This window comes from Scomber japonicus, chromosome 3 (genome assembly GCF_027409825.1).
Source record: "Scomber japonicus isolate fScoJap1 chromosome 3, fScoJap1.pri, whole genome shotgun sequence".
NCBI lineage: Eukaryota > Metazoa > Chordata > Actinopteri > Scombriformes > Scombridae > Scomber > Scomber japonicus.
Window position 1 is genome coordinate 4,283,094 of NC_070580.1, and position 15,646 is coordinate 4,298,739.

A 15,646-nucleotide genomic window follows, 5' to 3' on the forward strand; every position below is an offset into this window, starting at 1 on the left:
TTGACACAATGCCATCAGATTTTTTAAAAGCTATTGTGAACTATGTCCAAACAGATTTGAGACAAGTACAGTAATAAATAGCTCACTTCAATCAGGCACGTTTCCTAAACCCCTAAAAGTAGCTGCCATTAAGCCACTCTTAAAAAAGAGAACGCTGGACACTTTCATGTTAACCAACTACAGACCTATCTCAAATCTTCCTTTTATAGCCAAGACTGTGAGAAAGTGGTGTTTAATCAACTCAGCAATTTCTTGAACTCCAGTGACCTTTTTGACAAATTTCAATCAGGCTTCCGACCTAACCACAGTACAGAAACAGCTCTTATTAGAGTGTTAAATGACATAAGGTTGAACACTGACTCAGGCAAGGTGTCAGTTCTGGTCCTGTTGGATCTCAGTGCTGCGTTTGAAACTGTGGATCACAGTATACTGTTGAACAGGTTGGAAACTTGGGCAGGACTCAGCGGAACAGTCCTAGACTGGTTCAGGTCCTACTTGGAAGAGCGGAGTTATTTTGTGACCATTGGAAGTTATGAATCTGATCGAGTGGCTAATGACATGTGGCTCAGGGGTCCGTTCTTGGACCCCTCTGACCTTCAGCAGTCATATCAAATCAATCACCAAAACAGCTTCTATCAGCTTAAGAACATATCCAGAGTGAAGGGTTTTATGTCTCAAACAGACCAGGAGAAGTTGATTCATGCTTTCATCTCAAGTAGACTCAACTACTGTAACGGTCTTCTGACTGGACTCCCACAAAAAAGCATTAAACAGCTGCAGCTCATTCAGAACGCTGCAGTTTTAACCAGAACAGAGAGATCAGAGCACATTACTCCAGTTCTAAAGTCTTTACACTGGCTCCCAGTCAGTTCTAAAGTCTTTACACTGGCTCCTAGTCAGCTATAGAATAGATTTTAAAGTTCTGCTACTGGTCTACAAATCACTGAATGGTTTAGGTCCAGAATACATGAATGACATGTTAGTAGAATATAAACCCAGTAGAGCTCTGAGATCTACTGACTCAGGTCAGATAGTTGAGCCCAGAGTTCAAACTAAACATGATGATGCAGCTTTTAGCTGTTATGCTGCACACAACTGGAACAAACTACCAGCAGAACTGAAATCAGCCCCAACTGTGAACATTTTTAAATCCAGGTTAAAAACACTTCTCTTCTCCTGAGCTTATGATTGAGCTCTTTTAAAGTAGTTTACATTTTAATCTTTCATTTGCACTCTATGTCCTTTTAATGATTTTAAAGCAAATCATTATTTTATGCTGCAATCTTATATTTAATGCTCTATTCTAGCATTTTATTTCTCTCTTTCTATTTTTCTGTACTTTGTTTTTATTATTAGTGTGGGGGTGGGGGGATGGGGGTATGGGGGGTATGTTTTAATGTTTCTCAACATGTTTTTCTGTTTTATGTAAAGCACATTGAGTTGCCATTGTGTATGAAATGTGCTATATAAATAAAACTGCCTTGCCTTGCCTTGCCTTCCTGGGTCATCTGACTCTATGGCCTTGACGACTTCCTCCCACACCTGTGTTTTGTTGTTTCAGTGATCACCTGAGCTGCTGGCTTTTTGGCCCAGGAGACCCCTGGAGCTATAAAACAAAATGCACCATATAACTACACTATATCCATCCATCCATCCATCCATTTTCTGCCACTTATCCGGGCCTGAGTCGCGGTGGCATTAGGCTAAGCAATGGAACTCAAACATCCTTCTCCCCAGCAATGCTCATCAGCTTCTCCTGCCGTTACCAGGCCAGAAGAGATATATAATCCCTCCTCCCACACGTGTTTTTGCTTCAGCGATCACCTGAGCTGCTGGCTTTTTGGCCCTTCGGTACCTATCTGCTGTTTCAGGAGACACCTGGAGCTAAAGATTTAAAAAAAACATATATAATGAGTTCATTTCAGGGCTGCATGTTAAATATTTCATGGTACCCGAGCATGGGGCCAGAGAAAAATAAGCTGCTAAATGAGATTAACTATCCATTTAATGTTCCTGCTCCTTTATGTCTGAAAGTTAAATGAAAGTTGATGGGATAAGATGCTGCTATTAGCTGTTTGTGGGTCTAGCTGAAAATGAGTTTCTGTAAGCTTGTTACTGTCAGCACTATAAAGTCCTGCTGCAGCTTTTGATGCTTTTGAGCAGTGTATTTATGTTAATCCATTTTATGATGATATTACCATACTATGGAAAACAAGAGAGCATCCTCCTTGTAATGCTACTTTGTTCTGTCTCTTTATACTCCTGATTAATAGTGTTTGTTTAACTCATTTGCTTTGTTTTACTCTCCTCCTTCTCTTGTCACGTTGTCTTATTCTTCTTTATCACTCTGTGTGTGTCCCTGCAGAAAGAAACCATTGGTGATCTGTTAATTGTGAGTGCTCAGCTGAGTCAGGCGGGGATGTACACCTGCACAGCTCAGACTGTGGTGGACAGCGCTTCAGCTTCAGCCAAACTGGTGGTTCGAGGTAAGATGCATCAGAGCTGTTTCAGTAGAGACACATAAACAATCACAACAAAGAAATTAATGCTTATGCAATCGTACAATTTACAGGGAGAAAGGTTATAATCAGAAGTTAATGCTAAAGCATAGGGGATGGGATAATGTTGATTCCAGCTGTTTTTAAAGTGGAAAAAAGTTCACTAATATCATAATAACAAAAGTCAAAGCCAGATTTAGCATTTATTAGGGGGAAAAAATAGAAATGATGTGCCAAAATGTAATGATTCTGTGTTGTGTCCAGGCCCCCCAGGACCTCCTGGAGGTTTACTGGTGAAGAACGTTGCTGAGACCTCAGTGGAGCTCAGGTGGAGTCGTGGCTACGATAATCACAGTCCCATCGGCAGATATGTCATCATGGGCCGATCTTCACTGTCATCAGATTGGAAGAAGATGAGGACAGGTGTGTGTGTGTGTGTGTGTGTGTGTGTGTGTGTGTGTGTGTGTGTGTGTGTGACTTATAATCTTTCAATCATATAGTATTTTCATATATGAAGACTTTGCCAGACTAGATAAGTGCTTTTAAAACTTTGCTTTGAGGTTTGGAAATGAGTTATGATGATTTTGTCATTATTTTTACTAGATTGATATTGATGATTCACATATCTTTATATTTGAAATTACAAACTCTTCAACTGTGCAATATGCTGTATATTGTGTATGCAAATAACACTGTAACTACTGCTCTTATTCCTATATTTATTACTGCCATCTATATTTATTACTGCCAATTTATGTTTCCATAGTGTCTGCTATGTGTCTCATTATCTGTTGTTTTATGTATATTGTTTGTTGCTGTTATTATGTATTATCAGCCACACAATGCCTTCATACTGCTGTCTAATGACAATAAAGACATTGAATTGAATTAGAATGTAAATAAACACATCTCTCTCTTCACTGTACACCAGACCCGGTGAACATCGAGGGGAATGCAGAGTTGGCTCGTGTGATGGGACTCATGCCCTGGATGGATTATGAATTCCAGGTCATTGCCAGCAACATCCTGGGCAGCGGAGAGCCCAGCGTTCCTTCACACACCATCCGCACACAGCAAGCAGGTGAGGAGCCACAGCTTTATATCTGGTACAAACATTCTTATGGAAGTGATCAATGGCGGTCTTAATAGCTCAGTAGCTGTAGATGAGGAGTGGCTGCAGGTGCTTCTAGTTACCATGGACACAAGAGTTGATTTGTTTCACTGATGGTTTATAGTTAGTTAAAATAAAAAGTATTACAGGTTTAATCTGAAATCACTCATGAAAATGGACATTTTGAGAACAATGCAAATATATTGTATGTGTTTTGTTTTTTTGCCACAACTCTGAGTTTGTCATGATCTTATGTCTGCATACATGCAGCACAGGGAGAGGTTCAAAAAACAGATAAAGAATAAGTAATAAGTTGCATGTCATACCCATCTCCCTCTCTCTCTCCCTCTCTCTCTCTCTCTCTCTCTCTATGTTAAAATATTAAAAAGCTATGTACAATAAATACATGACAGGAACTTAGACTATGTAAGTGAATTGTGCCATTATATAGTATGTAGTATATGTTATGATATGTTATACTGTTTATATGTGTAGTATATGTAATATACACACACTGCACAGTATCAATATAATATTATGAAGTATATATATATAAGAAAGATCTAAGAATACTATTTTATAATATAACTATATATACTATGATGTAATAATAATAGCATTATCATAATATAATAAGTTTGCAAAGTGATTTAAAAAGACATATGATACAATGGTAAGTATAATAGTGTTATCAATCAATCAATCAATCAATCTTTATTTGTATAGCGCCAAATCACAACAAAGTTATCTCAAGGCACTTTACACATAGAGCAGGTTCTAAACCGAACTCTTCAGGTTTTAACTTTAAAGAGACCCAACATTCCCACATGAGCAACAGTGGCAAGAAAAAACTCCCTTTTAACAGGAAGTAACCTCAGAACCAGACTCAGAGTGGGAGAACATCTGCCTTGACCGGTTGGGGTTGAGAGGAGAGAAAGGAAGGATAGAGGAGAGAAAGGAAGGACAGAAGACAGAAGCACAATGAAAATCAACAATGAAGCTAGAAGGTCCGGGACTGGAATCTGTCATCCGGACGTCTCCAGGCCCAGATTACCTGTGAGACCAGAAAGCACAGACAACTCCGGGGAAGAAGTTTAGGTTATTGAATGCAATTAATAGAACATGAATGTTAATGGATATAGATGGATGGATAGAGAGAGAGAGGCAGGAGGAGTTATAGTTAGGTTTATTAAAAATAAAACATGTGGGTGAGGTAGAAACCCACTATGGGCTTATCTTAAAACCTCACCTGTAAGAGATAAAAACACAATAACAATGCAAAGTAGAATTTCAAAAGTTAACATAAATATCATTTATCTAAATAATATTACCTATAAACATTGTGAAATATTGTAAAACCAAAACAGCAAAAATTATAAGTTAATTACAAAACAAAACATTGCAGAAATCTGGATTAAGTTTTAGAATCTTTTGTCATCAGAGTAAGGTTAATACTTATTAATGCTACTTCTCCCATAGTAAGAATAAGTTTGACATATTACAGTGAGCAAGACAAATACCAGACTCTAGGTCCGGGTCTATGTCCACATACAATCATCTTTTAAATGTAATTACATCCACTCTGTTAATACATATCAGTCTGCCTAATGTTCTCCATAAATACATATTAAGCTAGACACAAAACATTGTTTATTATCTCCATTATCTCCCCCAACAGCCAACATTACACACTGTGCAGTATTTCACATTTAAAAATCCTTTGAGTGAACAGATTTGGCTTATAGGTGAAGGAGTTGAAACCAGCCAAGGATTTATCCACAGTATATAAGTGATGTATGCTTTGTTTTATCTTGACTGTGTATATTTGGCTCTCAGCTCCCACAGTGGCTCCTAGTGGACTTGGAGGAGGAGGAGGAGACCGCAATGAGCTCATTGTAACCTGGACAGTGAGTGAATGTCTTAGTTCTTATGGGTTTTTTTTATTGGTGTTGGCTCATGAAATAATGTGATAACTATTGGATGCGTTGCTATGACATTTGGTACATAGTCCTCAGAGGATGAATTGTCAAACTGTGATTCCATGACATTTCTTGTATTTCCACCATCAAGTCAACATTTCAGTCCAACATTTCGGTTTATGACCAAAAACCTACAAAACTGACATTCCTGCCAATCACTGGTGCATATTACTAGAATACTATTTAAAATGTAATAAGTAATGTCACTATTTTAATTATTTAACCAAAATAATGTAACTTATTACATTTGATGACTTCTCTAATGTTCTAACCAATGTTTCAGCTGTTAGGGTAAATGTTCCCATTAAGCACCAAAATCTAAGTTCAGCTGTATTTCATGAATACTGACATGATTTATAAGAGAGAGCATTTCTTATAAAGCAACATTCATCTCTCATTTGAAAATGTATTCATTAGTTCATGTAGATTTTGGAATATAAAATAAAGATATTTGATAAATTAAGTGGGTTTAATTGGTACTGTGACTCCATTTAAGCCATTTAAGCCACACTCCATGTGTGTTCCTTATAAAGCCACATCATTATGTATTTACTAAATATAAAAAATATTGATTTCAAAGAATTAAAAACAGCAATATATGTATTCATTAACATGTTAAATATTAAAAAATGAGTGAAATCTTAAAGTTGTGGCTTCAGATGTAACCTCCTTTGTCCATTTGTCATCAATATTATCATCAGTAACTGTCATTTAATGACACATGTTCTTCTTTTACACAATGCTGTTACATGTATCTAGTTACACTGCATTTAGCTCAAAGCCTGTCTGTAGACTCTCCATCACTAGACATTCAAACATTTTAAAATCCTACACATAAGAGCTTTGAACTATGTCTGTAGGAATGTGAGAAAAGTTCAAAGGCTCAAAAAGTCTGTTAGTGAGACCTCAGGCATTTTCTGATGTTCCAGTGGGACAGCTCTGAACCCTCACACACACTGAGTAATTATGAGTCAGTGAAAACTTTCGTGTTGATGTTTGTAGAGGCTCACATCTTCATTTTCTATCTGAACCTTCCAGCCCATGGCCAGAGAGTACCAGAATGGTGACGGTTTTGGCTACATCCTGGCATTTAGGAAGAAAGACACATCGTCATGGACAGTGGTGCACATTCCCCACGTGGAGTCATCCCGGTATGTGTACTACAACGACAGCCTGACGCCATACAGCCCGTTTGAGGTGAAGATCAAAGCTTATAACCGAAGAGGAGAAGGTCCATTCAGCCAGATTGCTTTGGTCTACTCTGCAGAAGAAGGTGAGTTAATGCCTGTCACTGCACTCAAGTCCCAACTGCATCTCCACGTATTCTGGTTATTCTGAAACACTTTAGTTGCTGCAGTGGAAACTATTATTGATGATTGTAATGTAACTTAAAAAATGAGACCTTCTACCAAAACGTCAGTATATTCAGAATTTAGCAGCTAGAATCTCCACACACGGCCCATATCTCCCCCATCCTCTCCCTGATGCTCTGATTACCGGTCCTGTCCTGGATAGAAATGTAAATCCTCTCAGGTCCTCCATTTGCAACCTCCTCACCATCCCACGCCTGAAGGACCGGTCCTTCAGTGCCACGGCACCCCAAGCTCTGGAATTCTCTCCCTCAATCTCTCCGTGACTTCCTTTCATTTTCTATATTCATATCCGACTCAAGAATGTTTCTTTTCCATGAACACATTTTGTTCAGTTTCTGTATGTAAAGCGTCCCTGGGTCTGTGAAAGGCGCTATATCAACAAAACGTATTAGGACCCAGGCTGTGATTGTTTTGCACGCTCTCAAGTGCTTTGCCTCTCTCTCACTAATATCAACAAATGACACAAATGGCATCTACCACAACAAAAACAGTGCGTTCCAACTTGAAACACAATGGCGATATTAGCTCTTCAGCTAATGCTATATATCAACCACAACACATTTCACAGCAAAACCCCCGTAATGACCCACTCCCAAGTACATACACAGCTACATTACAAACATTATTTCCAGAGCAGAAAACAAGCTCCAGAGCAATACCATAGCACAGCTCATCCTTTGCATTTTCTGATGGTAGTCCAAAAGTGGTAATAAGCACACATTTCACTACTAAACAGTGTGTCTTGGCCACGGCACGTTGCTCCCCAACCACAGCTCACTGAGCCTACCACTCAACCACCTACCACAAACAAAAAAAGAAAGAAGAAAAAAGTTTGGGGTTGGGTCAGGTTTTGGTGCTTGATCAATTCATGTTTTTGCGAGTTGGACTGTATTGATTGGCTGGCAATTATTAAACTATTTTGGTAGTAATTGTCTTGGTCACAGAGAATATTCTTTGCATGCACCGAACTATAACATCTGTACTGTGGAGGTTTTGGACAAATATAGCTCATACTAGCACTGATGAGCATCAGCATCGGGTGTCTCAACTCAGTGTTTGGTTCATCCCACAGTGCCACTTCTGCTACCAAAAGAGAACCACTAGGTGGCTCACACTACCTCACTCATAATGTCTCTTACAGACAGGCACCAGTTAAAAGGACTCCATGTTACTCATACTTTACATCTCTGTCAGTAAAATTACACAATGTACAACTGATTCCTCACAGAGCCAACAGTGGGACCATCAAACATCAATGCCACAGCACTGACCGCCTTTGACATCCAGGTGTCCTGGGAGCCCGTCCATCAGCTCAGTGCCAACGGCATCCTCAGAGGATACGAGGTGATGAATGGCATAAATACACATCTTGATATTTGTCCAAAAGAACAGACTGGAACTGACAAACTGTCAAAACTCAGCCGTCATTATACTGCAAGAAAGAAGTAAAGCAATACAGTGAAATTTAAGAGCTGTGGAGCCAAATGAAGTAATGTAGCTATAGATCAATCTGATTTACAAATGTGGCTTTTATAGGCCATGTTATTTTCTATTCAGTGTAAATATAGTTCAGCTAAATAGTATGTAGAAACTGCATGTTCTCCCTCAACAGCATCTTACTAAACTCCAAACCAGGATAAGCAAAATGAAGTTTACTCTTAATTATCAGGAACATTTGTTGGAATGCAGATGTATTTAATCTTATCATCTTTAGCTGGATATATCTCTTCTTTTTAATCTGCAGCTACAACTTTGTTGTTGAGTTGATAAAGAAATACAATCTTATTTATTCCTCTGACCTGCCGTAAAACCTCTAATTATATTAGCTGACATGAAAGCTGCTCACTTTATTAACTTATTGGCTAAGGTATTACTTTATTAGTACCATGATATGACTAATATCAGCATTCTAGTGCTAGTAAAGTTGATGTAATAGTTTCATTTTTACTTACTTAGAAAAATATGATTAAATGTAGTTAATTTGCTGGTGTGAGTGTGAGAAGTTTGATGTATGTGAAGTTTGTTTGTGGAGTATTTGGACAGGGGGGTTTGGTTGTAAATATACATGATGCATGTTCTCAGATCCGGTACTGGCGGCAGCATGAACGAGAAGCAGCAGCAGACCGAGTGCGAACAGCAGGACTGGAAACAACAGCGAGGGTGTCTGGACTTCGACCCAGCACTCGATACCACGTCGCTGTCCTGGCATACAACAGCGCCGGCACCGGGCCGCCATCTCCACGCGCCACCGTCACCACCAGGAAACCACGTACGCCTGCAGCACACACACGCACACACACACACACACACACACACACACACACACACACACACACACACACACACACACACACACACACACACACAGACTAAACCTGTGAGGGTCAGATTCTTGAACACAGAACAGGTTTTGATGATCATTGTTGAGATTGTGACTTGACTGATTTTAAAAAAACAAGGCATGCCAAACAAACTGTGAACAAACTCTGGTGCGTTTGCCCATTTGATTCATTGCATTCAAACAATAAATCAACATTTTAATGATCTTTAAATCAGTTATTTCTTTTAGATAAGATAAGTAAGCATATTTTGCAATAGAATGCTACATAACCTGTTGTCAATCACTTATTTGGTAGTAATAAATCAGTGTGAACAAGAAACAGACCAGAACTTGATCTTGATGTTGGTTTTTGCATGTGAGGGGTGCAGCACTTATTTTAAATCAATTAAATCTTTCCTCTTATAAGGTTTAAACATTTAAATCCACTCATGATTTTGTCCTCAGTCACTCTCTAAACTTGCTCTGCACTTATAGCATAAATCTCACTCTATAGAAGTTTTGTCATTATTTAACTTCCGTATCCACAGACACATCTCCTCGGGCATGTCCCGTCTTCATGATGCTATAAGTAACATAACGAGGTAAAATGACTATGTGGTTGCCTTCTCCACCCCTCCTCCTGGCTTACAGAGTATTCCTCTCAGCTTTAGCAGACAGTGGGTCCTCTCAGTACTCAGGAAAGAGAATATATACTTAGCACTTCCTGGGCCTGTGGGCTGTAAACATATTCACCACAAGGATTAGACATGAGCTCTGTTTCAGTGCAGCATTCACTGCTCTGCCTGCAGCCACACAAGCATGTAAACATATACCTGTCAATATATAACCCTCATATGTTACAAGGATAGTTATATCATAAGTTGATCATTTGAGTCTGGTTATTGGAGTTTGCACACCATTTAATTAAACACCTTCTTATAATAAGATTCAAGTTTTGGTGTAATGTGTTAAAAATGTAAGTTTGAAGTAATAAAAAATAAAACACATCATCTCTATCATCCTCTAATGTAAGGTCTTACCTCTTTCTTTCATTTCTGTCATCTCATTGTCTTTTTTTAGGTGAGCTACTCTTCTACCCATATCGTCATTAATCTTAGTCCAAATCATTTCCTGTTATATTCTTGTTATCAATTTTTCAAATCACATTTTAAACACGTGTCTGTGTTTCTATTTCAGCTCCCAATCGGCCTCCAGGCAATGTGTCTTGGAAGACTGATGGCTCAATGGTAATGGTGAGGTGGGACCATGTGAAGGCCATGCACAATGAGTCAGCTATACTGGGCTACAAAGTGAGTGCTGTCCAGTTTAAACTGTGTGTTTTTCTACACATGCTGTCCTGCATTAAAAGCACCATTCTCTAACGCTTCTTTAGTCAAGGTAGTAGTATACAAGACTGACTTTAAGGCTCTAAAAACTAAATCTGACAACAGCTGTGGAGGTTTTTGTGTAAATACTTTGGATTCTGCCAAAAAAAATCTGTTCAAAGCACACCCACACAGTCCTGATGAAGCAGATTATCCTTTTTTTTACATTTGCAGAGCTGTTAAACAACATTATCAATATTTTTACTTTTAGCCTGACCTATGATGACTTCTCCTAATGTGATCCAGAATAAACAAAAATGGATATAGAGTGTTTAACCCATATTTATTCCAAAAAAAAAAGTTACATTCTTCACATTTACACATTTTTTGTGTAAAAAGTAAAGAATAAACTCTCTCTGCTCTGAATGCTTCATTAGTAAGGATTCATCTTGCTGTTTGTCTTTGATTGATGAGGTATTCATGTTGTGTAGAAATGTGAATTATGCATGGATCCTGTAGTAGAGGAAGTGTAGTAGAGGAAGTGATCTCAGTCAATACAAATGAATTGAATGCAATTTGTTTACAGTCTCAGCTCCAGCTCCAGACACATCTGACCAATGAATCAGTTTTCAGACGACCTAAGAATCAGAAATGAAGACTTAAGGTGTGACTTCTGAAATCCTGAGCGCTGTGAGACTTGACTTGGGGAGATTTTACTCCAATTTAATGCAAAAATATTCATCTATGCACTGAAAGCAGTGACATTCAAGTGTCACAGTTTGACCTGCTAAAATTAAGGAACAATATAGACAGGCGGCTGTGGGCAGGAGGTAGAGCGGTCGTCCTCCAATTGGAAGATTGGTGGTTCGATTCCCGGCTCCTCCAGTCCACATGTCGATGTGTCCTTGGGCAAGACACTTAACCCCAAATTGCTCCCGTTGCTGTGCCAACGGTGTGTGAATGTGAATGAATGGTTAGATCCTCCTGATGAGCAGGTTGGCACCCTGCGTGGTAGCCATCAGTGTATGAATGTGTGTGAAAGGGTGAATGACGTGTCATGTAAAGCGCTTTGAGTGGTCGCACAGACTAGAAAGGCGTTATATAAGTACAGTCCATTTACCATTTATAGGGAAAAAAGACGATGCCAGGCCTGGCACTCACAGAGCACACATGTTATGAGGTCAGGTCAGATCATGATTATTCTAATCTCCCGTGTGTATGAGATATGATAAGCAATAAAAGGCTGTGTAACAAAATCAAAGATCAGATTTATAAGCTTCGTACCAGTTCAGGGATGAGAACATTTTGATTATCAAAAGATAACTATGGTGACAATGGTCCTTTGATTTCAAAATAAAGACAAACAATGACAATGCAGAAGTTACAATGAGTAAAAAAACATGTGACATGCAGGTCTGTGTATGTTCTGGTATTTGGATTTTCCGTTCATGAATGGGAATTAAAAAACAAAAAACGACTGGTTTATTTGATTTTCGTTTTGAAATACAAAAACAAAAAATGAATTACACTGCATTTTTCTTTCATTTTCATTTTCAATTTCATATAACAAAAATAGATTCACTAGTCAACAGGAACGAAAAAACGGACCAAAAACAACCATTTATTCATATTCTCGCACTGGAAGCTGTCATTTAGGCAGATCTAGGTAACCTGAATTTTATTTTATTTTTAAAAAAAAAATTTTACCTGAAAGATCCGACTAAGTTTACTAGCAGACTGCTAGTGCACATGATTATAGAGGGGCAGGGGCTCAAACTCAAAAAAGGGCAGCATGTGTGCGTGCAGAGCGCACACCAAATTTTTTTTCCGGTCCTTTACACAATATTGAAATTAGCCTAATGTAAAATTAAAAGATAAAGTGCTAATAGAAAGCTAACTACTTAGCTGTGTGTCCTATGTAGGTGAAAGTGATGCATTTGCTCTTTCATTTGTGTCAACATGAGTTCATTCACATTATCAAAGTCACAATAAACTTTAAACCTCGGACCTGTACTTCAGACCTGTAGTTTGGGAAAAATGATCCGTCGTAAACACGGTGCTTTTTATTTTGACAGTTAACCCGGTGCTTTATTTTGTATTTTGTACACGATTTCCTGTCCCGCACGATCTGCTCTGCGCTAAATGACGTCCGGCAAAAAAAGAAGCTGAGACATTGACTAAAATAGAGCGTTTTATTGAAATATTAAACATATTTAAGCACGTTGAATAAGTGGACACACACACACAGGGCACTTTTTAATACGAGGCAAAAAGGGCAGGGGCTCAAGCACCCCTAGGGCCGTATGTGTCCACGTGCCTGCTAGCAGTCATGTCTTCATCGCGACAAACTCTCTTGCTCTTTCTGAACACGACATACTGGTCCATTTTCCTCTTCGAAGTCTCCGTCATTAGCCTACTCTCCTTAATTGTCTCACTCCTGGACATGCGCTCTTGCCTAGCTTCCGGTGCGAGAATATGAATAAATGGTTGTTTTTGGTCCGTTTTTTCGTTCCTGTTGACTAGTGAATTTATTTTTGTTATATGAAATTGAAAATGAAAATGAAAGAAAAATGCAGTGTAATTCAATTTTTGTTTTTGTATTTCAAAACGAAAATCAAATAAACCAATCGTTTTTTGTTTTTTAATTCCCATTCATGAACGGAAAATCCAAATACCAGAACATACACGGACCCATGCATTATACATTGTGTGTAGGATCAATGAATCAATATTTTTTTAATAATATAGCGCCAAATCACAACAAAAGTTTTCTCTGTTTTAATGTTGAGATTTGAATTGAACTATCAACCTTGTTGATGGCAGGTTCTGTACAAGCATGAGGGCCAGACAGCGTTGAAGGTTTTGGACAAGGGGAAGAGTTCAGTGAGCCTGCCACTACCAAAAGACAACGGTTATGTCGTGTTGGAGATTCGGTCCTGGGGCGAAGGCGGAGACGGGCCGGCACACGAGATTATTGTTTCCCGGGACTCAGGTGAGAAACTGAGAACAACACAACAGAGAAAAGTTTATAATTAGATGAGATGTTGCAGAGTGTTAGGAAGTAGTTAGTAATGGTAGAAAAAGGCATTTCAGACTAATTTTAAGATTTGAGGTATTATATCAACATTAAAATAACTTATTTTGTTAGGAGCTACCAGGCAGGAGCTGCAGGAGCTAACAGTGGTAGAAACCGATTCCAGTTTGGCACCAATGTCAGTGACAGCAGATTGCTGGCCATGTAGCTAATGACAACACTGTAGATTCTCTAAACCTACATTGATTTTCTTAGTATAATACAAAGATAAGATACTAAAGAATAAGATAAACATGTATTATTATGATTATATAGTCAAACGAACAGACAATGGACTGCACACTTAACAAATCTGCTACATAGGTTTGTTAAAGGTAGAGTCAGTGATTTTAATACAATACACTTTTTGTCAAATTCAGTTAATATCTCCAGCAGTGGCAGCCATAGACAGCAGTGGTTCTCCAGCAAATGATCAATAGGAGGCGTGGGTACTCGCATATTGAGAGAGAGAGAGAGAGAGAGAGAGAGAGACAGAGAGAGAGAGAGAGAGAGGCACTGTGGCCAATTCACATAGAAAGTGTTCTCTCATGGAACAGATACATTTCCATTTTATTAAATATAACAATCCACACTAGACAGGCCCTCCACATTTTTTATGTTCAGTCTGTTTCTGTTGCTTTTAGTCAAGAGTAATCTGACAGGCAGCTGTTTAAATTAAACATATTCCACTGTATATGTTTTCAACTTATTAACTGTATAAATGAACTACTTTGCTTCATTAAATCTCTGCTGTCAGTCAGCCTGATGAAGACAGGGTTTCTGGCCGCTGTCTTCTCAGCTCTGCAGGAGCTGCAGCTGACAGACGGCTGGACTTGTGAGAGATAATGTGTAATGTGTCAGAGAGGAACAGAAGTGACTCTACAGCTGACACAAAGCTCTGAATTCCACTAATGTTTCTCTTTTTGAATCATGAATTTGTGGGTGAGAGCTTCAGAAGGAGCACAAAGGGAGCAGTGTATTTGTTCAAATATCAACCATCTTTGTCCAGCGTTATAGACTCTACCTTTAATTTCAAATCAACAAATAATAATGTTGGGCAAATGGACAAAGACCAACCAGACAATGTAGTACAGGTTCTAATATTGGCCAGAAAGTTAAATGTTAGAAAGAAGTCTGAACACCTTGATTTAAAATAAGTCATGCAAATATGTATCTATATTTATTTGCATTAGTCAAGATCAGTTTATTTTCTGTTTAAGTTTTTTTTGATCAGCTAATAGGTTTAAAATCATTATCATATTTAATGCATCAACTTTAGGTATCTCCCCACTCTAACACACCTGATTCTAATTATTAACTCATTATCAAACCCTTGTCGAGCTGTGGCTGCCTGATAACAAGTTAATTATTACAATCAGGATGTGTTATAGTGAGGAGTCTGATCCAGTCTGACAGGTACGTGATTTGTTTACATGATGTAACAGAAGTGCATATATAGTCGGATACTCGCGTGCTGTAACAACAAGGTCTAAAAGTGGCAACATTAGAACAGGAATTACTTGGATAAATGTCAGAAAAAAAAGACAAATATGACGTAGAGGTTGAAGGTTTGATATTTCTAGCAGTTCACCTACTTCTAAAATGGGGAATGAAAAAAAGTCAAAGCTCTAAAACACTAAAACATTTTTAGTTTAAAGATCAACTTTATAGTTTCAGTTTATGGCCTTCTTAATAGTCATCACACAACATGCTACAGAGAACATTTAAATAAGGAGAGTATAAAATATTATGAAGTAAAAGGAAAGATGTGTAAACCTCAAAGCATACTGATTTACAATGAGAGCAACTTAACACTTCATAAAAGGGATTTTTATACACTGTCTCTCTCTATCTCAGGAACTGGTATGATGGTGCAGAATGAGGCCTCCTCCACACTGTGCAGTCACCTGCTCCACCTCCTCTCTGGCCTGCTTCTCTACACTCTCATGTCGTTGTCATGCCTGTGA

At 38.4% G+C, this 15,646-nt stretch overlaps 1 protein-coding gene across 2 annotated transcripts in view; it reads left to right on the top strand.

Moving 5' to 3' along the window:
• Window positions 1-15,646, top strand: part of cntn2 (contactin 2) — a 45,922-nt gene extending 30,276 nt beyond the window's left edge. For both annotated transcript variants that reach the window (XM_053315121.1, XM_053315120.1), the window contains exons 13-22: window positions 2,366-2,486; window positions 2,763-2,921; window positions 3,430-3,579; window positions 5,446-5,516; window positions 6,627-6,861; window positions 8,190-8,305; window positions 9,044-9,230; window positions 10,479-10,591; window positions 13,430-13,598; window positions 15,537-15,646. In XM_053315121.1, the coding sequence (XP_053171096.1) occupies window positions 2,366-2,486; window positions 2,763-2,921; window positions 3,430-3,579; window positions 5,446-5,516; window positions 6,627-6,861; window positions 8,190-8,305; window positions 9,044-9,230; window positions 10,479-10,591; window positions 13,430-13,598; window positions 15,537-15,646 (1,431 nt within the window). The remainder of the gene's footprint in view (window positions 1-2,365; window positions 2,487-2,762; window positions 2,922-3,429; window positions 3,580-5,445; window positions 5,517-6,626; window positions 6,862-8,189; window positions 8,306-9,043; window positions 9,231-10,478; window positions 10,592-13,429; window positions 13,599-15,536) is intronic.